The sequence below is a fragment of the Marmota marmota genome, unplaced genomic scaffold, assembly GCF_001458135.2.
Source record: "Marmota marmota marmota unplaced genomic scaffold, marMar, whole genome shotgun sequence".
NCBI classification, from domain to species: domain Eukaryota; kingdom Metazoa; phylum Chordata; class Mammalia; order Rodentia; family Sciuridae; genus Marmota; species Marmota marmota.
Genome location: NW_025999900.1, coordinates 56,106,357 through 56,129,430, shown reverse-complemented (window position 1 = coordinate 56,129,430; position 23,074 = coordinate 56,106,357). Strand labels below are relative to the sequence as shown.

Genomic DNA, 23,074 nt, shown 5'->3' with positions numbered 1-23,074 from the left:
AGGTCAGTGACTCTAGCATAATTTATTTTAAGGTGAACATTGGGTTGAAGGTGTTAGGAAAGTAGGAGACTTAGAAACCAAAATATTCTCCTATGCCCCCAATTTTTTTTCAGCTCAAAACAGTATCACAAAATATTCAGATACCTACACATTATCCTCAGCCATTGTTTGTGAAGTTCTCCCCCTAGATATCAGCAGACCTTTGTTCCCCTCCACAGGACTTGGGGAGGGGAGGTTTGAAGTGGCTTCACGGGTCTCTTTGTAACTTTCTTCTGGCAGAGACTTGGTTCTGGTAAGGTATATTCATATTACTATTTTTAGAGCACATTCAGTGTCCAGCATCACAGAGCAAACAGTGACAATTTGTGAATTGGGATTCTTTTCACAGAAACTTCTCAGTATTATATACCCCATTCGTTTAAATAATGTTGAATGTTTTATTTACTTGAAAACTATATTTAGTAGCGTGGTTTCTTTCTATTTACTTTTTCTTTTTTCTTTTTGGGTTTTTATCCTGGTGAATACAAACCAAGCACCCCAGTGAGAGTACTGCCTTGTGGCTGGCCAGCAGGGGGGGCCTGCCTGAGCCTGCCTGTGTGTTACTGCCAGTCTCCACTAGAGGGCCCATTGGTCCCTTGCATCCAGGGCAGGTGTGTGTCAGATTATTTTTTGTTTTCTGAAAAAGGAAAATGATTTAAAACAGTGCTGAGGGTCAGGGACTTTCTGTAATAACATGATCGTATGATTAATAAATGTTTATATTTTTATATTAAAATTAATTTTACATTTTTGTATTATAAAATATTTAAAGTATAATAAAATAAAAAGTAGTATAGCTAACCGTAGCGACCTATGCCCTATAATCCCAGTGACTCCAGAAGCCAAGGCAGAAGGATTACAAGTTTGAGGACAGCCTTGGAAACTTAACAAGACTCTGTCTCAAAATGAAATTTAAAAAACAGACTGAGTACGTAACTCAGTAATTCCTGGTTTAAATCCCAAGTGCCACAAAAAAGAAAAGAATAAATAAAATTTATTACTTAATCTGTATACTCATTATTCACATTTTCAGTTATGAACTCTTGGAAATAGTTTTTCCCACTTCTTAGGATGTATTGAGTGGATGTCTGCCGTGATCCAGGCACTGTTCTGGGTGGTGTTGGGATCTAATAATGAGCCAAACTGACAAAAATTCCCCTTCTACACAGGAAAGCAGACAATAATGAGTAAGTAAGTAAAACATGTATGTAGTATGTTAGTAATAAGTTGCAAGGAGACAAGCACAGTAGGTTGCGCTTTGAAATCAGGTGGTTAGGAAGTGCCTTATCAAGAACGTGCCAGTTGGGCTGGAGATGTGGCTCAAGTGGTAGCGCGCTCTCCTGGCATGCGTGCGGCCCGGGTTCGATCCTCAGCACCACATTCAAATAAAGATATTATGTCTGCCGAAAACTAAAAAATAAATATTAAAAAATTCTCTCTCTCTCTCTCTCTCTCTCTCTCTTAAAAAAAAAAAGAAAAAAAAAAAGAACGTTCCAGTTGAGTAAGGGCATGAAGGAAGTGAGGGGTGAGCCAGGTAGACACCTGAGGAAAGAGATTTCTAGGTAGGAGAATCAGCCAGTGTTAAGGCCCTCGGGTGGGATCTTGTCTGGAGTGTGTGTGGAAAATGAGGAGGCCAGTGTGGGTGTGCAGGCTGAGTGAGGGTCAGAGTAGCAGGGAATAAGGACACAGAGGTGATTATATGAAACAAGGTTTGTGCAGAGCATAGAGGGCATTGAAGACCATCGAAGGACTGCGGCTTCTCTGCAAAATAAGAAGCCAGTGGAGAGTTGTGAGTGAAGGCTGAGTGGTCAGGGAGCTGATGAAAAGTCTTTATTAGTGATCGCTTCTGTTATCCCATGGAGAGTAAGGAAGAGGTGGACACATTGGAAGTTTGACGAGAGAGAAGATGTAAAATAATGGAATCAGGAAATAAGTATTTCCGCTGCTCAGCATTAGAGACATGAGGTGGAGCATTAAAGACATGAGGTTGATGATTGTGAATTTAAAGTGAGATTGGGCAACCTAATTATGTTTTTTGTCCAACCATGTTTAGCTGCAGAGGAGCAGATGAAGAGAGAGTGGTAGATTGAACTTGATCTTGTTTTAGTACCCTTACCTCACAAGTATGGGTCCATAAATAATATATACTATTATATTGTTTGAAAAACACATGTGAATGGCATATCCTATTGCAAGTTGATTTTTTTTAACTCTTTTTTTTAGTTATAAATGGACATAATATTTTTATTTTATTTATTTATTTTTATGTAGTACTGAGGATGAAACCCAGTGCCTCACATGTGCTGGGAAAGTGCTCTACCACTGAGCCACAACCCCAGCCCCACAAGTTGTTTTTTTAATTTGAATTATTTTTCAAATTTATCCAATTTGAAACAGTTTATTTTGGTGCTGTATAATATTCTTTTATATGAGTTATCCAGTTTATTTATCCATTTTTCTACTGAGGTACACTTAAGATTGTTTCTGTGTCCTTCTCTATTACAGATTTGTATTTTTTCTCATGTTACTGATTTGTTGGAGTACTTTACATATTCTTGACATTCATCCTTCAAAATTATATATTTTGTAAATTTGTTTTTCAAATCTTTCGCTTGTCTTTATCTTTGTTTAATGTTGCTTTTATTTGCCAGTATCAGATTTGACATTTTGACATAATAATCAAGTCTATTGATCTTTTCTGTTAGAATTTACATTTTTTGGATCTTTTTAATTTTTAATTGTGGCAAAAGAGACAGCAAAGATTACCATCTTACCCTCTTTTACATGTTCAGTTCAGTAGTATTGATGCTGTCCATTTTGTGCAGCAAATCATAGAACAGTTTCATTGTGCACAACTGAAACTCCATGCCCAGAACACAACTCAGCATCTTCCTCCTACCCCAGCCTTTGGCAGCCACCATTCTATTTTCCGTTTCTGTGAGTCTGATTTGATTTGATTTTAGAGACCTCGTGTAAGTGGAATCATGCAGTATTTATCTTTTTTGACTGATTTATGTCACTTAGGATAACGACTTCAGGATTAATCCATGTTGTAGCATGTGAGAGGGCTTCCTTTAAATAGTCCATGGTATTTATATACCACATTTTGTTTGTTCAACCCCATTGGGGTTGCTATAAATAATGCAGCAGCAAAAACAAACAAACAAACAAACAAATAAACAATGCAGCAGCAAAGTCCTGCTTTGAATTCTTTTGGATAAATATCCCAAAGTGGAATTGATGGTCTTTTTTAATTTTTTGAGGCACCTCCTGCTGTTTTCCATAAAGTTACAAACTGTTTTGGATTTTGAATTTCCGTCAACAGTGCACAAGGTTTCCAGGTTTTCCATTTCCTTGCCAACATTTGTTATTTTGTCACAGTGGTCATCCTAATATCACATTGTATTTTGATTTGTGTATCTTTCATGATTAGTGAAGTTGAGCATTTTTTCATATCCTGTTACCCATTTGTATAATTATCTTTGGAGAAACCCATTTTTTTAATCAGATTGTTTTTAGGAGTTCTTTATTTATCCTGGGTATTTCTTCTTATCATATATTCATATATACATATAACGTGGAAATATTTTCTCCCGTTCTCTAGGTTGCCTTTTCATTCGTTTTCGTAACTTTGATTTTTTTGTCTGTTTTTGCTTTTGTTGACTGTGCTTTGGGTGTCATATCCAAGAAATCTTTGCCAAATTTAATGTTATGAAGTTTCTTCTAGCAGTTTTATACTTCTAGGTCTTATGTTTAGGGTATAACATAGGTGGAAATCTTATTTTTCATAGAGATAGCCCAGTCTCTTTTTAACTGTTCATTGAGGGGTCAGTCAACCCTTTCTCTGACCGTGTGAAGTGCGGTCACGTCACCAAGTTCACAGGCACACCCTAAGTCTGTTTCTTGGCTCTTCCTTGAATTCCGTTTGTTTGCCTCTCCCTGAGTCAGCCACCAAAACAGTTTGTAACTTTATAGTAAGTCTTCAGTCTTAAAAAATTTAATTCTTGCTTCATACTAAGAAAGAAGTATGCATAATTTTTTAAATATTTTTGAAGCTATCTATAAATGGAATTGAAAATTTACATTTGCTAAAAACATTAGTCTTCTATATAAATAAAAATCTTGAAAGATAACACCTCAAAACTCATCTTTTTAAAAATTTTTTATTCTAATTTGTTACATATGACAGCAGAATGCATTATAATTCATATAACATATGTAGAGCACAATCTTTCATCTATCTGCTTGTATACAAAGTACATTCACACCATTTGTGTCTTTTTCATACATGTACTTAGGGTAGTGATATCCATCTTATTCCACCATCTTTCTTTATCCCCTTGCCCCTTCTCTCCCCCTCCTTCCCCTTTGCCCTATCTACAGTTTGACAAATCTTCCCCTGCACCACCTCCCAATCCCACTATGAATCACCCTCCTTATTATCAGAGAAAACATTCAGCATTTGGTTTTTTGGGATTGGCTAACTTCACTTAGCATTTTATTCTCCAACTTCATCCATTTACCTGCAAATGCCATGATTTTATTCTCTTTCATTGCTGAGTAATATTCCATTATGTATATATATTCCACATTTTCTTTATCCATTCATCTACTGAAGGGCATTTAGGTTGGTTCCACAGTTTAGCTATTGTGAATTGTGCTGCTATACATTGTTGTGGCTGTGTCCCTGTAGTATGCTGTTTTTAAGTCCTTTGGGTATAGACTGAGGAGTGGGATAGCTGGGTCAAATAGTGGTTCCATTCCCAGTTTTCCAAGGAATCTTTATACTGCTTTCCATATTGGCTGCACCATTTTGCAGTCCCACGAGCAGTGTATGAATGTACCTTTTCCCCCTCATCCTCGACAACACTTACTATTGTTTGTCTTCATAATAGCTGCCATTCTGACTGGAATGAGATGAAATCTTAGAGTAGTTTTGATTTGCATTTTTCTAATTGCTAGAGATGATGAACATTTTTCATATATTTGTTGATTAATTGCATATCACCTTCTGAGAAGTTCAAAACTCATCTTTTTATAAGACAGTTTGAGGGGGGGAGAATAGTTATTGAATAGTTCATATAAATCACATAGCACACAGGATTCTCCCTCGGCTTCATCACTTCAGGTTTGTGTGGCAAACCACTGGAAAGACTAAAGCTAAATAAAATTGATTTGACATAAATTTTTTGATCATGGTGTGTGAATGCCTCATAGTCATTGTCTATGTGAGCTTTGAAACCTTGCTGGTTGAAGAAGAGTAAAGCTTTTTAGATACAGCCATATGATTGTATATTATTTCCTTTTATGCATGCATAACAACATTAATATTTATTCTATTACTTTCAAAATTACTTAAGTTATTATAATTAACTTTCAGGCCTGATATAGTAGTTCTTTTGAATTTTTACATTTCTATAAAAGTGAAACAACTACCTTTAAGAGACAATCTTTATTTTAGAGATGATTTTGTTCATCATCACTTAGAGATATATATTTATATTGTTCACAGTGCCAAACCTGTGCAAGAGGATCAGGTAGAAAAACTATTTTTTCCCCGCTAGTTTCATCTTTGGGTTCTCTCTTCCCCTTCCTGAGCATTTGGTCTTCTTTCCTCCTTCAGGTTTCCCAGTGTGTTTTTGGTCTTCCCTGTGTGGAGCTAGTCACTCTAGGAAAGAGCTCTCTATTTCCTGTTCCCCTACTGGGACTGTTTGCAGTGCCAAAGAGAGGAGGGTTAAAGAAACCAAAGCCAAAACAGTCACTCAAAAAAAAAAAAAAAATGAAGCAGCCTGAATGAATGTATTCATGGATGAATGGGTGGATGGGTGGATGGATGGGTGGTTGATGGTGGAGTTTCAGCAAGAGAAGTCTGAGAGGACATCTATGCAGGTCTCACGCTATATGGGAGATGGTTTGTCCTGAGAAGGGGGCCTGTCAGGCAGACACTACCCCTGCTTTGCTGCTGCAGTGTATCAACATGACGCTATTATTATCTTTCTCCTTTGGATATTTATCATGCTGCCTTGAAATCACATCCCTTTTTTGTTTGTTTATTTGTTCAAGACTGAAAGAGCATATTCCTTTTGCGGAACTATTGAATACATGGCACCAGATATTGTCAGAGGGGGCGATTCGGGACACGACAAGGTATGTTCTGTTTTTGATACTTCTCTCTATATTTCCATAAAATGTTCAGTGAGAATCCCGGTTAATAACTTCAGTGCTGTCCTTTCAACAGAGCCCTTTTTCTGGTGTTATCTTACTTCCTCCTGTTTTTCCAATTTGCTTTGTATACCAAACACAATATAAATTCTAGTGCTTTAGAGGAAGAAGATAATAGAAAGGTTAAAACATTCTAGATTTTCCTTGTTAAAGGTTTTATTGGTGAAAATTCTTTGGTTTTTAAGTAACACTCTTATTAAAAAGTTGAGACCTTGAAACTAATTCTTCATATTCCATTAAAAGAGCCTACAGCTTAACCAAAGCAACAACTATGACTCCTGTTTTTTAAAAAAAAAAATGATTCTTTTTTTGTTGCGTAGGACCTCGATCTTTTAGGACACATCTGAACCACAGTACAATGAAGAAGTGTCATGGAATGCATAAACTGTGTCCATGCTTCCTAAGAGTCATGCTGCTTTATATGAGAAGTGCTTTATTGGCATGATTAATTTCTTCTAGAAAAACATACAGAAACTAGTTGTGTGTACCATTGCTAGTTAGTATTTGCTCTCTATGGGTTGTTGAGGTCATTAAAAAGGGATCACCATATTTTCCCAATTTCTGCTTTTAACTTTATAGAGAGATACTGATGACTTTGTTGATTCTCTCTCCAACAGAAATAAATATTTTAACAACTCTTGGAAGAAGGAAAAATCCTACATTCACTATAGTCTCTTTGTTTTCCTAACACTCTAAAAAGCTCAATTTTTTGGCCTCTTCACTTCACATACTTTTTTATATACAAAATGAAGATCATAGAAGAAGCTTTCTAAGTAATTGTGTTATAAAGCCTAGGTCATTTTTCGTCCTTCCTGTATTAATGTGTAAAAATGTTGTTCAGTCTTTTTTAACACTTTTGCTTCATTAATAACTCTACCCAAATAAGAAATTCTGTCTTTTTTGTTCTCTATCTTCCCCACCCCCTCAGTCAGAGTGCCACATGTGCAATCCAAATAATCTAGCAGGAATCTTTGGTTTCTTTTCTAGAAAAATGACTGGTCACATATTCATAAAGTCACCTTCAGGTTTGAGTGGCATTGGTTTTAGGAACGTGGCTGGAAGTCGGACTGCCTTCTGTGTCAGCAGAAGAGTGTGGTTTCACATCCAGCAGCAGAACTTTCGCAGGGCCCTGGCTCAGGTGGCTGGGGAGTGACTCGTATGGCTAGAGGAGCTCGTTGCTGCTGTGCCTTGCTCATGGTGTTATTGGAAGCCATTGGGGAATTTAGTAGAAATTAAAAATGAAAATTATCACCTAAACCTAATAGAGCCAATTTGCACACAAGAAAACCTTGTATTACTTTTAGAATTTCTGCATACTTAAGGTCCAGAACACAGCGACTTAATAGATATTCTTCTTCAAACATAGAACATGCTGACATCTTAGAGTTAATTAAGTGAGGTGTTATATGCAAAATGCTCATCACCATGTCTGATATAGAAAAGGAACATTCAGGAAATACTTTTCCTCTCATGACTTCAGCCGCCCAGACCTGTTTTATGTCAGTATTCTGTATTTTCTTTAAAAATAGCTCTAGGCTCATAATCTTTGTGTCACTTCTCTGAAACTTTGACCTGGGATTTAGAAGCAGATAGTTCAAAATTTTAACATCCAGTTAATATCTTTCATTGGTGTGAGCTCATATATTCAACAGTTAACTAAAATTTTGATCTGCCTAATTATAAAAGAACTGATTGAATATATCAAAATTCTTTAAGCCATGTATAATTCACTCTTCTCTCAATTCAGATAAATACATTCATAAATAGGTTTCCAATTTAGAATACATTTTATTTTTTATTATTTTAAATCTTTGTATCAGTGAAGACTGTCACATTTATGTGATAGATCCTAAGATAATTTGATTTAGGAGGTCATTAAAAAAATAACACCACTGGATGAGATTAAAACATTTTTTATCCTCTGTTCTAAGGAATTTCATGAGACTCTTTGGAACAAAATTCTTAATAAAAATGTAGATTAGTGCTTTTTCCCTATCATAAGTCCAAATATTTTACCTATTTAAAATTTTAAAAATTTATTTCACATTAGATTTTTTTAATTGTTAAAGTAAAGCTGTAACTAGTTTAGGAAATAACTAAAACATTTTCTGCATTGAGGATACCTGAGTATTTGTTCTCTAAATGTTTTTTTGCACATGCAAACTTAATATTTCTTGCTCAGAAAGTTATGTACTAAATCTTTTTGTTAAAAATATTTTTCAGATACATTGTTTTATTTGTTTTTTTCTTAGAAAATATATTGTAGTTGATAATTCTATAAAATTTTTTGTTTTATAGGCAGTTGACTGGTGGAGTTTAGGTGTTCTAATGTATGAATTACTAACTGGAGCATCTCCTTTCACTGTGGATGGAGAAAAAAATTCCCAGGCTGAAATATCTAGGTAAGATTTCATATAGAACACATTTATTATTTTCTCAAAGGAGCTGATCAAATTTCTGTAGTTAGGCTAATGAAAAAACATTTTTACTAGGGATAAACAAAATAATGTTTAAGTGCTAAATTTTCATTTATATTCAATATGAGGATATAGATATATAGCCTTCTTATTTCTTTATATCTAATATGCAGAGTTGGATCTTAAGTCTCATAAGGATAGTGTAATAATTTTTATGACCTCAAATCATATTTAGCATATTGTCTTATACCTCTAGGTACATCATACTTTGAGAAATTTAACCCATAATCTCAGATATGGAACACCTATAAAGATTTAAATATCATGTATAGTATATAATATGATTATATGACATGAAGCATGTAATTATAATGTAATGTCATATAATATTAATGTAATATATAAGCTGTAGATTATATATATCAAATATAACCTATCTTAATGCATCTTTGTCAATTTCATTGCAATATTTGCAGAATTGAAAATTTATACTTAATGGGTTGATGAGTCTATTTTCCACTGTATAAATGTAATTTCTCTGTGACTTTAATGTAAAGAAACAATGATGATATTTTTTCAGCTGAGGGACATCTGCTCAGTAGAAAGAATACCACAGAACTGCCCTCTCTTAGGTTCTGATAGCATCATTTTGTTCTGTTCATTCTCAGCCGATATTACAGTTGTATTTTTGTTTGTAATTGTTTGATTAGTGTCTGTCTGACCTACTACATAGAAAGTACACTGAGAGCAAGTGGCATATCTGATTTTTATCCTCATTACTTATGTATAGAATTCAGTAAATATTTGTGGAATTAAACAGGATAATGAACAAATGAATGAAAAGTGATAAACATTATGCTAATTACTAGTTGTGTTTTTTTGTCCTGCTTTTCTTGAATTTTATAATATTGAGAACAGATTTGACATTAAAAATTAAGAGATTCCACTTGAGATTCTACTTCCAATGAAGATGGAATGACAGGGAACAGTTTATCATCCTGCCTGAAACAATTTTAACAATGGGCAAAATATGTGAAACAACAGTTTTGAGGACATTGCACATCTGGCAATGAAGGACAGTGATCCCTGAGAGATGGAAAAAAAATGAGGTGATCCCTAAGAGTGCCCTAGCTAATTGTCTTGAGAGAGTTCCCAGGCTGCAAGGCAGGCAGAGGAAACCCTCGGGAGAGTCGAGATGGAATTGAGAGTCCAGGGAGACCGACGCAGCTGGAGTTTGCAGGCCATAGTGTCTGAGAAGAAAAAACTGCACATAGAGAAGTCCAGAGATTTACGAAGTATCCAGTCAAGCACTAACGAACACACACGAGGGAACTACTCGGTATAGGTAAAAATGTTATTTTTCTCCAAATGGACTTGTAGATTCAGTACAATTACAAAATTACAAGACCAGCAGTCCTTTTATATTTTTTGGTTGTCAATCGACCTTTATTTTTATTTATTTATATGTGGTACTGAGGATTGAACCCAGTGCTTCACACATACTAGGTAAGTGCTGTACCACTGAGCTACAACCTCAGTGCCCCCCCCACCCCCCACCCCCACCTTCTGGTAGAAATTGACGGCCTGATTCTAAATATTTGCATTAAAACAGAGGACCTAAAGTAGCCAGATCACCCTTGGGGGGAAAAAAAACAAAACAGAACAAGATAGATTTCAAGACTTAGCATAAATATAAGACACTGTGATGTATGCTATCAGGATAGACAAATGGTAAATGGAACTCAGTAGAGAGTCCAGGAAGAGAACCATCCACATACAGCCAACTGACTTTTGACAGAGGTGCCTAGTCACTTCGGCACAGGAAAAAAAAAATAGTTTTTCCAACAAATGGTGCTTTCCATTGGTTACCCAGATGGAGAAGAATGAACTTCAATAAATACTCCAAACCATATTAAAAAAAAACTTACTCCAAATAGATCGTAGATCTACATGTAAGACCCACAACTGTAAAACTTCTGGAAGAAAACATGGAGGAAAAAATCTCTGTGACTTTGGATTAAGTAAATATTTCTTTGGTATGACACAAAAGAATGGTCCATAAAAGAAACATTGATTGCTTCATCAAAATTAAATACTTTTCTTCAAAACTGTTAGGAGAATGAAAAGACAAGCCACCGAGTGGGATAAAATTTTAAGTCATACATCTGATAAAGGACTTCTATCCAGAATACGGAAAGAAATATGAAAACTCAAGGAAGCAAACAACCGCTTTATTATATAAAATAGGCAAAGGCTGTAAACAGACATTTCACCAAGAAGATCTGTGGGTGGCAAATAAACACGGGAGAAACTGATCAACATTAGTCTCTAGGGAAATGTAAATTAAAAGTACAGTGAAACGCTACTGCACACTCCAGCAATTACAGATAGAGAGACTGACCACTCCTGGTGCTGGTAAAGAAATGGAGGAACTGGGACTGTCGCATATTGCAAGAGATGTACAATGGTAGGACTTTGGAAAACAGGCAGTTTCTTAAAGTTGAACACAACCTACTAAGTGATCCATCCATTCTACTATTAAGTAATTACCAAAGGAATTATCCTTTGCTACAAAATGTCTGTACAGAAACTTGAACATAGATGTTTACAGCAACTTTATTTGTAATAACCAAAAATTGGAAATAAGCCAAAGGTCTGTCAGCAAGTACACAGTTAATAGACAAGTTGTGGTTTATCCATACAAGTGGAGTATTACTTGGCAATAAAAACGTATGACCTGTTAACACACAACATGGATGAATCTCAAAATAATTATGCTAATTGAAAGAAACTAGAAATATAGAATATAGTCTATAGTAACAGAAAGCAGATTAGAGGTTACCTGTGAACTGGGGTGAAGGAGAGCAGGAAAGATCACAGAGGAGCATGAGAAAACTTTGGAAGGTAATGGGCATGTTCATTATCCTGATTGTGACAATGGTTTCTCAGGTCTAGACAAAGGTCAGAGCTTATCAAATGGTACACTATGTGGGGGAAGTTTACTATTTATCAGTTGTACTTAAATGAAACTATTTTTCAAAATTAAGGTGTGCCTTTTCCAGAAAAGGGTAGGAGGTAAATAATTTCTCAGTATTTCAGATTACTTAACATCAAAGCTAAGTGAGCAGAAATACCTTTAAAATTTTTTAAAAATTTAAAAGAAATTTGGCAGTTTGAAAATACCTCAAAATGAGAGAAAACCTTGGCCATTGACCTGAAGAATTTGTATGCCATTGCAAAGTCATACCACGTGGCAGGTGCAAAGGGTGGCCTTAGCGTGGGAACATTAGAGGCTCCTCTGACCAGTCCTGTCTTTCTGAGTCACATACAAGTACAGCTTCTTTTTTATAATCTTCTTTTCCACTGTAGGCCTAGAGAGAAGTATATTTCTCATAATGGCAGTAATATTCTGAACTAAGTGATGTTAGAATTTAGATGGCTTTTATTCCCTTCATATCAACTGATTGACATTCTGGTTTGGAGAAAAGAAAGAACACCTGAATCAAATTATCTAAACCTTTAAAAAATAGATTTTTCAAACATTTAAATAGAATTTCTTCCTTTTAATCAGTTAATTATCTGCTTTATCATGTTAATAATTTGTTTAAAGCTTGGTTGTTAACCTGTGATCCTATGGGGGACTTTTTTGTGACTGGAATATACAAACAATGTGGCAACTGAATTATACTACACTACCTTTTCCTTTCGAGATAATCATTCTGATTATCTTTCCTGGCATAAACTCTTTCATAGTCTTCTTAAAATATGAATCATTTGGATAAATGTATCATTATCTTGTCTTCAGATATCTTGCTTAGCTAAGACTTTTTCATTATTGAATTCTTCCATTCTTTAATTATTATCATTTTCCCTGAACACGGCATACTTACTATGTTTTTTATTTGAGATGCTTCAAAATAATGTATTATCTATGTAAACTACTTGCCATTATTATCTACAGGTGGCCTAAAATCAGAATAAAAATGTTTTGCTGGTTTATAAAATATAGTAAGAACTTCAAGAGAGTCCAGCTTTCTCCCTTCAGTTAGACCCTTTTCCTCCGTGAGACCCCTGGCTCGCACGGCCCTGCTCTGAGACGTTTTTAAGGAAACCTGTGTGCTGTGGGGCAGTCTAGCTGGTGGAGTTTTTCGCCTTTGCAATAAGCTGAAATTATCTTTCTCTAATCACTGCTTGTTAATCCTGGTCCTGTCCTCTCAAAGATGTGAGGAATTCTCATTTTTCCACATTGTTATAGGTATTTGAAGATCATTATTTAGGATGGAACTCTTCAGTTCCTTTAAGTGTTCATTTGAAATAATTTCTGGTTCCTTGCATTCTGGTACCCTTTTGGACAGATATGAACTTGTCAGTATTGTGGACTTGAATGGTTGCTCCTCAGCTTTTCTGTGCAGTGTTTCGTGTTTTACTCGTGTGTGTAGCATGGGCTTTTCTTACCTGGGTGTCTTCCGCTAGCTTTTCTTGCCTTTCTGGGTAGAAGTTCTAGGAATGGGCTGCAGCTGCAGGGGAAAGACCCACCTACCTTGTCAGGGGAATTGGCTGCACATCAAGTGCTACGCAAATGAAGTGATGTGTGGGCCTGCCCTGCTGTCACTTCCTGCCACTTCACAGTTCTCGTCTGTCTCTGGCATTCATTGTTTGAACATTGTCCATCTCACATCTGGTTCTCTTACCACGCAATTAGGCCTGCAGTCGTGGTGTCAGTACAGATTGTATGCAGAATTTTTTTCTTGTCTTTCCCTAAACAGTGCAGTATGACAACTGTCTTCACAGCGTCGACTTTTTATTAGATATTTTCAGTAACCTAGAGGTGATTTATAATGTGTGGGAGCATGGCATAGGTTATATGCAAATTCTATGATTTTATATAGGAGCTTGAGCATCCTCAGATTTTGGTGTTCATGAGAGTCCTGGGACAATCCACTGCTGATACTGGTGGATGATCAAAGTAGTATTAGAAGAGCTCTCGTTAGTACTGTCTGAGTGAATGTCAGCAGACTACAGCCTGCAGGCCAGCTTCCTTCTATTGCCTATCTGGAGTTATTTTGTTTTGTTTGTGTCCTCTGAGCTAAGAATGATTTTTACATTCTTAAATGATAGAAAAAAATCAAAAGAAAAATAGTATTTTATGACATGTGAAAATTATGTGAAATTCATTCAGTGTTCACCATCAATAAAGTTTTATTAGAACAGAGCCATGTTCGTTCATTTGTGTGTTTGCTCTGGCAGCTTTTGTGCTACAGTAGTAGTGTTGCATAACTGCCATAGAAACCGTACAGCTTGCATCAAATAAAATATCTGCTGCATGGCTTCCTGTTAGTTTTCCATTATCCATTGCCAAGTAACCAGTTACTCTAAAACTTAGTGACTTAAAAATTATAACATACGGGCCGGGGATGTGGCTCAAGCGGTAGCGCGCTCGCCTGGCATGCGTGCGGCCCGGGTTCGATCCTCAGCACCACATACGAACAAAGATGTTGTGTCCGCCGAAAAACTAAAAAATAAATATTAAAATTCTCTCTCTCTCTCTCTCTCTCTCTCTCTCTCAAAAAAAAATTAAGGAGTTGCTGTTTAAAAAAAAAAGCTGTTTCTGAGAAACTGAAATGAAAGCTGTTTAAAAAAAAAAAATTATAACATATATTTCTTAGAGTGTCTGTGACCAGAAATCTGAGCACGCCTGAGCTAGGTCCTCTACTTAAATGTCTCCCAGGCTGCAGAGTCTTGGCTGGGCTATGATTATCTCAAGGCTCACCTGAGAAATGATCTCCTTCCAAGTTCCCGAGGGTGTTGGCAACATTCATTTCACTGTGAGTGTTTGGCCTGAGGGCCTCAATTCTTTGCTGACTGTTGGCTGGAGAACACCCTCTGTTCCCTACCCTGTGGGCCTCTCTCCATGGCAGCATCAAACCATGCATGTTGGGAAGATAGAGACGAATCTGCTGAATGATGGACTGTTTTATAACCTGATCATGAACAAGACATTCTGTCCTCTTTACTGTATAATAAAGACCCTGAGGCCAGCACACACTGAGGGGGCTATGAATACAAGAACAAAGTGGTCATTAAGGCCATCTTTGAAGTCTTATCTACCATTGGCTCTTTTATGAAAAGGAGTGCCAAACCAGGTTAAGGTAATTTTATTATTGTTCTCCTAAGTAGTCTTTTTTTTTTAGTTAATTAATATATTGATTTCATGTGAGTTTCTAACTTCTTTAGGACATAAAATTAAGACAGTAATTCTGTTGTTTTTTTATATTTTATGCATGTTGATTTGTCAGTTATCACCTTAAATTTACTCATTTCCATTTTTATGTATTTTCCTGTTCATAGATATCTGGATTTGGAGTTACAGTTTAGAATAATTACAGGTATCATTGTTTTCTGTCCTGTTTTAAGATGAGATCAAATTTATTTCCTTGGCCTTTTATTTTCTGAAGATTTATGATAAAATCTTTTATCAGCATTTTTAAAAATATTTTTTTGAGTAGTAGATGGACACATTATCTTTATTTTTATTGATTTATTTTTATGTGGTACTGAGGATGGAACCCAGGGCCCCACACATGTGAGGCAAGTGCTCTACCACTGAGCTACAGCCCCAGCCATTTTATCAGGATTTTTTTAAGGTCACCTTGATTCTCAATAAGTTACCCATAACCTGCCTGTTTGAGAATCTGAGAGGAACCCAGGCACACCAGCATGGCGTCCTAAGGAAGCCTTGGCCACTGGGAGGAAGCGCAATTCTGGGTGGTATCTACCACTTCTAGGAAGAAGATGCTATAAGATGAAAGGAAAAGGAAGCCTTTAAGTACAGTCTTCCAGATCATACATGTGTCTTTGGCCCTGTAAGGAGCAGCAGTTTTCTCCTTGGGCAGTGGCAGGAGTGGGTGCCTATCCCGTGGCTTCCTACATGGTGGGGGTAGGAGATCTGGGCAGTGTGCTGGGCAGGAGAGTGACGGGGAGCACAGCCACGCACACTTAATGATGGCATCATGTTCTGAGAAGCGCATCTTTCAGCGGTCACTGCATGAGCATCAGAGTGCTCAAGACAAACCAAGACGGCTCCCCAGCACTGGGCAGTGTAGTCTGCGGCATCACTGTTGTATATGCATGGCCTGGTTGATAGAAACATCACCATGCAGTGTGTGTCTATATTTCTAGCTCATATAGACATGCCCTGGGCTCTCCCTGGAGTTGCTGGGCGAGACTTTTAATCACAGTCACAAATTCCACAAAAGCAACATAAAGGAACTGGCCACAGAATCTAATTTTACTGTTCTAATGACCCAGCTGGTGTGGCCAGGGGAAACAGGTTATGGGGACCAAGGAAGAACTCCTAAGACCCCAAGAGAATCGATGGCCTGGGACCCAGTCCCTTGGGGCAGGCCATCTGGTGGCTTGAGGAAGGCCCACTCCTGTGGAACTGCACCCATAGCACCATCACCAGAGTCCAGTACGTACCAGTCTCTGTGCTGAGAGCCACCACATTAGAGCCTGGAGTCCTTACACCCGGATGAACAGGAGCAGCACCTGCTGTTGTACAGAGGCGGAAACGGGGGGCAGCTGCTGTGAGACTGGACCAGGGTCAAGTGCAAGGTGACTGGAAGGTTGCTTGGTGCTGTCCCACCGGGAACACTTGCTTCCTGCTGCTGTTTTTTCCCTAGTCCAGCAGATGTTATTTTAGATAAAGGGCTGTTAAATAATGGCCCACACAAGGGGCGTGACTGCTCTAATCAGTGGAGTATTTAAGTAGATTTTTACTCCTAAGGAGGAAGAAAAATATAAGGACTTACTCCTTTTTCTAAGCAAACTTATATAGTATGTGGGAAGATATGAAAGAAATACATGAAAATTTATGATAGCAGGGAGCTTTGAAAAGTGTGAGTGGTAAGGATGTCGCAAAGTTTGAAGGAGTGTGGTTCCTTGGGGACCGGGTTGTCAGGGAGGCATCATAATGGAGGAGCAGTGTGGGCTGAAGCTGCGGGGGAACAGGATGGCTTTCAGATGGTGGCAGGAGCACACAGCGGCGCTGGGGTGGGGGGTGCTCCAGTAGAAGTTTCTAGACTCCCTTGTCTCCCTGCCTTGCTGTGTTCTGTTCTGGATCTGTGATCTTACAAATGAAGCTTTATTTTATTGTTCCTATTCTAAAAGTAATGTTCATAACAACTCAAAACATGAGTAAAGGGAAAACTGACAATAGTACCCAGAGACAACCTACTGCTCATGTTTTGTAGAGTCCTTCTTTCACTGGTGTGATGTGTTCATACTGGAAACATGGTTTTGTGTTTCTCAGTTTTTGCTTGAATTATCTCATAAGCCCTCTATAGTTACAGACTCTTTGTAAACATGAGTTTCCAGTGCCTGTGTAACATACTACTGAGTGAACACCCCACACGTATTTCTCTAATATTGGGCAAAAACTTTAAAGTAAGTGAAGTTTGCTGAAAGCTCTTGCTTATCCAGACTGGCGTATAAGTAATTCTGTAAATCTTGGACCACATGGGAACCAGAAAGGGAGAGCCAGCAGCATCAAGTTGTGCAATAGGAAGGTTGGTGAATGGGCCTCACACATGCGCTCTCCACTGAGCTACCTCCCCAGCCACCCTGGCAAACTTCTAAATGGAGGAAAAGAGAAAGAACCCACCCCAAGAACCCGTGCTCTCTGCTAATAAATGATAGAGTTGTTTGCAGGCATCTTATTGAACTGAGGAAGGAAGGGCCAGAGGGAACAAGGTGTAGCGAATGGAAAACAGACGTGCTCTAGGCTAAGCCGCATTCTAGGCCCTGTGAATGAAGCAGGGAATAAACACCGGGAATCCTTACTCCCCGGGAGCTTGCATTTTAGTCGGGAGTGACAAGAGGCACCCAAGTAGATAATGTGCTATAAATGCCACGAAGAAAAAGAAAATGGAGCAAAAGAAGGTGGGGGGACGGTTAACTTAGGCAGAATGGCTAGGAGCGCCTCTCCAAAAGCGCAACCCTTGGGCGAAGAGCTTAGCAGGTGACAGCTGTGCCCACAGCCAGTGGTGCTGTCTTCCAGAGGCCGTTCTTTGTGGTCTATTTTAATGAAACCTACATACAGAGTTCCATAGGTTCTCTTTTTCTAAAACATTTATTATGAAAAGTTTTGGACTTTTGTTAACAGTGGAGGCCCACACACTCCCTGCAAGGTGGAACCATGAATATTTTACCATCCTGGCTCATTGTCCGTCTGCCCGTCTCTCTCTCTCTCATCACAGAGTTGATTTTTAACCTTGGTGTTCTTAACCCACATCTCATAAGTTCTTCTTGCTAGTCAGTTGTGAATTTCTTTTATCACAGCGGTTTTCAGATAAAAGAACTCTCACAAATAGGAAGGAATTTTATATTCATTTTTATATTCTTATGGACTTTATAATTTTATTTAATTTTGAATTTTTCTTGTAATTTGTCAGTCTATTTGGAGTTTATTTGGGATCATGGTGCAAGGCAGGGGTCTTGCCCTGGTGTGTTTATTTCCCATGTAGCTCTATCCTCAAAGAGTTTGTTGAATCACGCAGCCTTTCCTATGGGGCTGGTCACTTTTTATGAACAATGCTGTCTTCATAAATGCCTCGGTGCTTTCAAGAAGTCTCTTCTGTTCACTTATTTGGCTGTTGACTTACTTTGCCACCTCACTTTCACAATTTTGCTTTACAATGCATTTTAATAAGTAGTTAGGCACATCAGCCCCAGTTTTCTTTTTCAGAATTTTCTTAGCTGTGTCACATGCTTATTTCTGCAAATCAATATTAAAGTCATGCATGTTCTAAAATACCTTCCTGCAATATTTATATTTACTGCTTTTTAGAAAGGAATATTTTCTCCTCTATAAACAGGAATAATAGTAGCAGCTTTTAATGAGATCATTGTATTAAATGATAACAAAATGTTGAGTGTTATCCATCAACTCAGAGCCTGTTCTAATTTTACAGGAGGCTCTAAGATTTATTTAGGCCTACATAATTGCAGTTCATTTCTGGAGTTTCCCAGATTCATCTGGAAGCAAGAAAATGAATAATTTGGGGTTATTACCAAGTTGGAAATCAAGCCCCATTGAAGGAAGTGAAGTGGCAGCAATGGCCAAGAAATGCCTCCTTGCTGCAGATACTCCAGTGTTGAGGGACACATGTCCCACAAGACCCTGCACGGTCAGCCCGCCCCTGCATGCCCACTCTGCACAGCCATCAGCAGCCTGGGGCTCAGATCAGCATGCTCAATCGCATGTCACAATAGACTGGAATCTGACACCAGTGTAACTCAGCTTTGTAGAAGGACACAGGGCAGGAATCAGTGTATGCCCTTCCAGACACCTTGGCAATGCTTCCCAGACCACAGGACCCTCTAAGCCAGTAGTGATGGGACCATGTGGTGGGCGAGGACCAACCCAGCATGGGAAGCTCGGCTCGGCAGCTCTTGTCTACTGGCTGCCCATGTGCGTGGCTTCCAAGGCCCACTGTGGATAGAAGAGCAACACACAGAAGCACATGTTTTTGTTACCAGGTAGCACGAATGTCAGCCTCATGTAGAGGCCAGACTACAACACTTGGCAATCCAGAAATATTTGGAGTCAAATTGCTAGTAAAATAGATTTTATTTGAAGCCAGTTTTGAAGGAAGATAGAAGGAACTTATTGTTTGCAAAAATTCTGTCTTCAACATCTCTGAGGGCAAGCAAGGATTTTAAAGGAGAAGAGACAGCAAGAGAGGCTCAAAGTACATATGCAGATTGAGTTCACGTGTGCTGGACAGGCCGGGAGGGAGCGGCTCGACCTACTTCCTGCCTTCTGGTAGGCCAAGGTGGACTGATGAGGCTAGCTCATATCATACCATATCAGCCTCTGCACCCAGCACAGGCTGTCCACTACTACTGTTCCTGTGCCCAGAACAAGCTCCTGACCTGAGCCGTGGTCTCGGTATGCTCCTCTTTCCAGGCCTGGCATCTCAGCAGAGCCATCCCTGTTTTCAGGTGCACCTCCTCTTGAGAGAGGACCCACCAAGGGTCCACCAAGGACATCTCTCTGTTGTATCTTCCTTCACAGGACTGGCTCTTGCTTTCCCTGGTGCCAGGTTCAGAATAGCCTCCCAGAGCGGAGTGCAGCCTTCCTGAGGTTTAAGAAGCAATAGATGCAGAAATAGCCAATATCACCAATGGAACATTTATCTATAGCTGCTCCTTTACACAAGGAATTCTGTCCTTCAAAAAGTACAGTGAAGGAGAAAATGGGAGAGGCTCTTTTTGTTCTTCCCTGTGAAAGAATTTCCAATTTCTTTTTCATATACACCCAAGCCTGATCTAAGGCGAGGACCATCTCTGCTACTGCTGAAAACCCTCCAGTGTACAGTGGGAGTGTATGAAAGAATTGGGGAAAGGAAATTATTTCTTTCTTGTTCTACCAACATTTCCTTGTGTTCTCAGAATGGAGGGCTAGAAGTAGAATTAGCTTATTTTTGTTGTTGTTGTTGATTTTATTATTTTTTTAAATACACAATAACAGTGGAAAACATTATAATCCTTATCATACATATAGAGCACAATTTTTCATATCTCTGTATTAAAGTATGTTTAGGTCAATTTATGCCATTATACATGTACTTTTTTTGCATTATAATTCTTAATTCATGTATATACCACAATTTTTCGTATCTCTGTGTATTTTGACACCCAATTCAAGTCTTTATACATGTACTTTGTATTGATGACCATCCCATTCCACCATCCTAACTAATCCCCTTCCCCCTCCCTTTCCCTCCCACCCCTCTTCCCTATCTAGAATTAATTGATATTAACAACTCTGTTGTAAGTTTTTGTCAAAATTATAGTTCTGGCTTGGCACACTGTAATCCCAGCAGCGTGGGAGGCTGAGGCAGGAGGATTGCAAGTTCAAGGCCAGTTTAGCAAGGCCCTAAGCAATTTAGCAAGACCCTATCTCAAAATATAAAAAGGACTGGGGATGTGGCCCAGTGGTAAAGTGCCCCTGCATCCAATCCTTAGTACCCACCCCACCAAAATTGTAGTTCTGTTATCATTTAATGATTCTCAGTAGCTACTCGATACAGCTTCTGTGTCTTTTTTTCTTTATTGTTGCCTTAGAGTGGGGGAATGGAACAGTTAGTAGCTCACGTGTTTCAAGCATTTGCTGTGTGCCGGGTGGTGTTAGGCATGTCTGAAAGAATTCCCCACGCAAAGACACTTCGCCGGGAGAATTCCAATTTTATTGCAAAAAGCAGTGTGCTCATATAGAACTAAGCGGGAGATGGCAGGGCTTAGATAAATGGCAGGCCACCCATTTATTGGCAAGTTCTTTCAGATATCAGCTCCGGAGCCCAGGAATTAGTTCTCATTGGGGCTAAGGTTCCCCACCAGCGAGGTTTGAAATTGGCGCCGGCGGGAGAGTTCACACGGGCGGGAACTTTTCGCGCCACTGCAGAAAAGAAGAAGGTAGGAAGAAGAGGTGCTTAGGCGCCATGTTGGGGTTTTTTTTCTCTGGGGTATGGCTGCCGTTTATACTTTTCCCAACAATGTCAACTCATACTACCCATTTTAGGCAGGTACTGTTGTTTCTTCCCATTTTACAGTTTAGAAAACTGAGTTGCACAGATAATTACCTTTCTCAAGGTCACACAACCAGTAAGGAACAGAGCCAGTGTGGATCTGTTTGGCCTCATAGTCCGTGTTCCTCCACTCTCGTGTGTTACCTGGTTTTGTCCCATGATAGTTGTTAACATGCACAACAGGAGAATCCTGTGTGCGTAGATAATGGAGTAACTACATCTTCATGCATGCTCTGTGGAGGTTTTGATTTCAATCAAGCTCTTCCCTTATTTTTCTCATTAAATGATTGATCTTGCTTCTATGAGGGGAAAAGGTACACTTGGATTGGATTGATTTCTTTTGTGACCAGAATAAATTTCTCATCAAGAAACTTGGTTTCCTCTTTTTTATCTTCCCCAGTAATGTATTTGGATTTGTAGCCTTCCCTCAGGATTGACTTATATTGAAAAACATCTGTGAGTTTCAGAAATTTGACTTTATGATATCTCAGTTTGAAATATTTCTTCAGCTTTACTGAGATACTATTGATTCATCGCAAAATGTCTTTCTCTCTCATGTAGTTGAGTTTCAAAGTGTGTTTCACATACTTGTTTTTGCTAAAAAAAGTCATCACTGTGACTCCATCCTCTGGCTGTTTAACAGCAAGTTTCATTTGCCTACAGGAGGATATTGAAAAGTGAGCCTCCATATCCACAGGAGATGAGCGCATTAGCTAAAGACCTGATTCAGCGTCTTCTGATGAAAGATCCCAAGAAGAGATTGGGATGTGGTCCTCGGGATGCAGATGAAATCAAGGAACATCTCTTCTTTCAGGTGAAGTTTACTGAGCAGATGGATGAACTCACGCCCCTACTATTTTCAGGGTGCTTGGCATTCTTGGTGGAAGGAGTGAACTCAGTCCTCTTGAGGGGTCTTTCTACCTAATCGCACTACATTGTACCTTAAAAATAAAAAGATGACAAAGACCCTTTAGAAAGGACTAGAATACTACTTGAATAACTCTAAATGGTCTTTTCCTCCCCAGGGGCAATGGGAGTGGGACAGATTATAATAGCAATTAGTTTTCTCCATACTGATGGGTTAGAATTTCTAAATAGTGGTTTCCATTTATGACCTTGGGATTCTGGCATATGTACTAAGGACACTTGTTATATTTCTTGTTTCTTTCTCAGTTCATGAGCTATTACTGCCGCTGTGTTTTTTCACCTTTACATGATGACTTTCTCTCTTCCTCTGTTCATAGGAAAAATCTTAAAAAATCCAAAACTTTACACATTTACAACATATAGAGTTACTCATTTATATTCTTTGTCCCTGTGACTTTCTTAAAAAAAAAAAAACAACAGCATAACAAGGCCATTCTACAGAGGACCGACACATCTGCTCAGTGTAGTTTGTTCAGTTGATTACAGGAAAACATCAAAATATTAAGTAACTGGGGAAAAAAGTTAAATTGACTGGGCTGGCTAGTTATTTCAGTCTAAGTGGTCAAACCTGGATGACATGCCCTGATTTCTAAAACTCTGAGTTTATGGCTTTTAAGTAATTTCATCATATTAACACGTATAACCTAAATATTTACAGTCTAAAAGGACCATTCAAGATATTTTTATTCTGTAAGCGCTTTTATATTATTATCATCAAAACAAATGAAAAGAGCATACCAAAGCAAGGAAAAGAACTATTCTGTCAAGTAAGCTTTCGTATTGTTCTTCATTGCTTTTTAAATGGAGAAAAACAAATATTCACTGAAAATTACACTATCTCTGTACTTCTGTGCTCAGAAAAGAGTATGATTACTTCAA

The 23,074-nt window shown here is 38.3% G+C and overlaps 1 protein-coding gene across 11 annotated transcripts in view; it reads left to right on the top strand.

Annotated features, from left to right (window-relative positions):
- Rps6ka5 (ribosomal protein S6 kinase A5) overlaps window positions 1–23,074 on the top strand; it is a 123,970-nt gene that overhangs the window by 73,252 nt on the left and 27,644 nt on the right. For all 11 annotated transcript variants that reach the window (XM_048799189.1, XM_015494765.2, XM_048799188.1 and 8 more), the window contains 3 exons: window positions 6,103–6,186; window positions 8,560–8,663; window positions 21,932–22,082. In XM_048799189.1, the coding sequence (XP_048655146.1) occupies window positions 6,103–6,186; window positions 8,560–8,663; window positions 21,932–22,082 (339 nt within the window). The remainder of the gene's footprint in view (window positions 1–6,102; window positions 6,187–8,559; window positions 8,664–21,931; window positions 22,083–23,074) is intronic.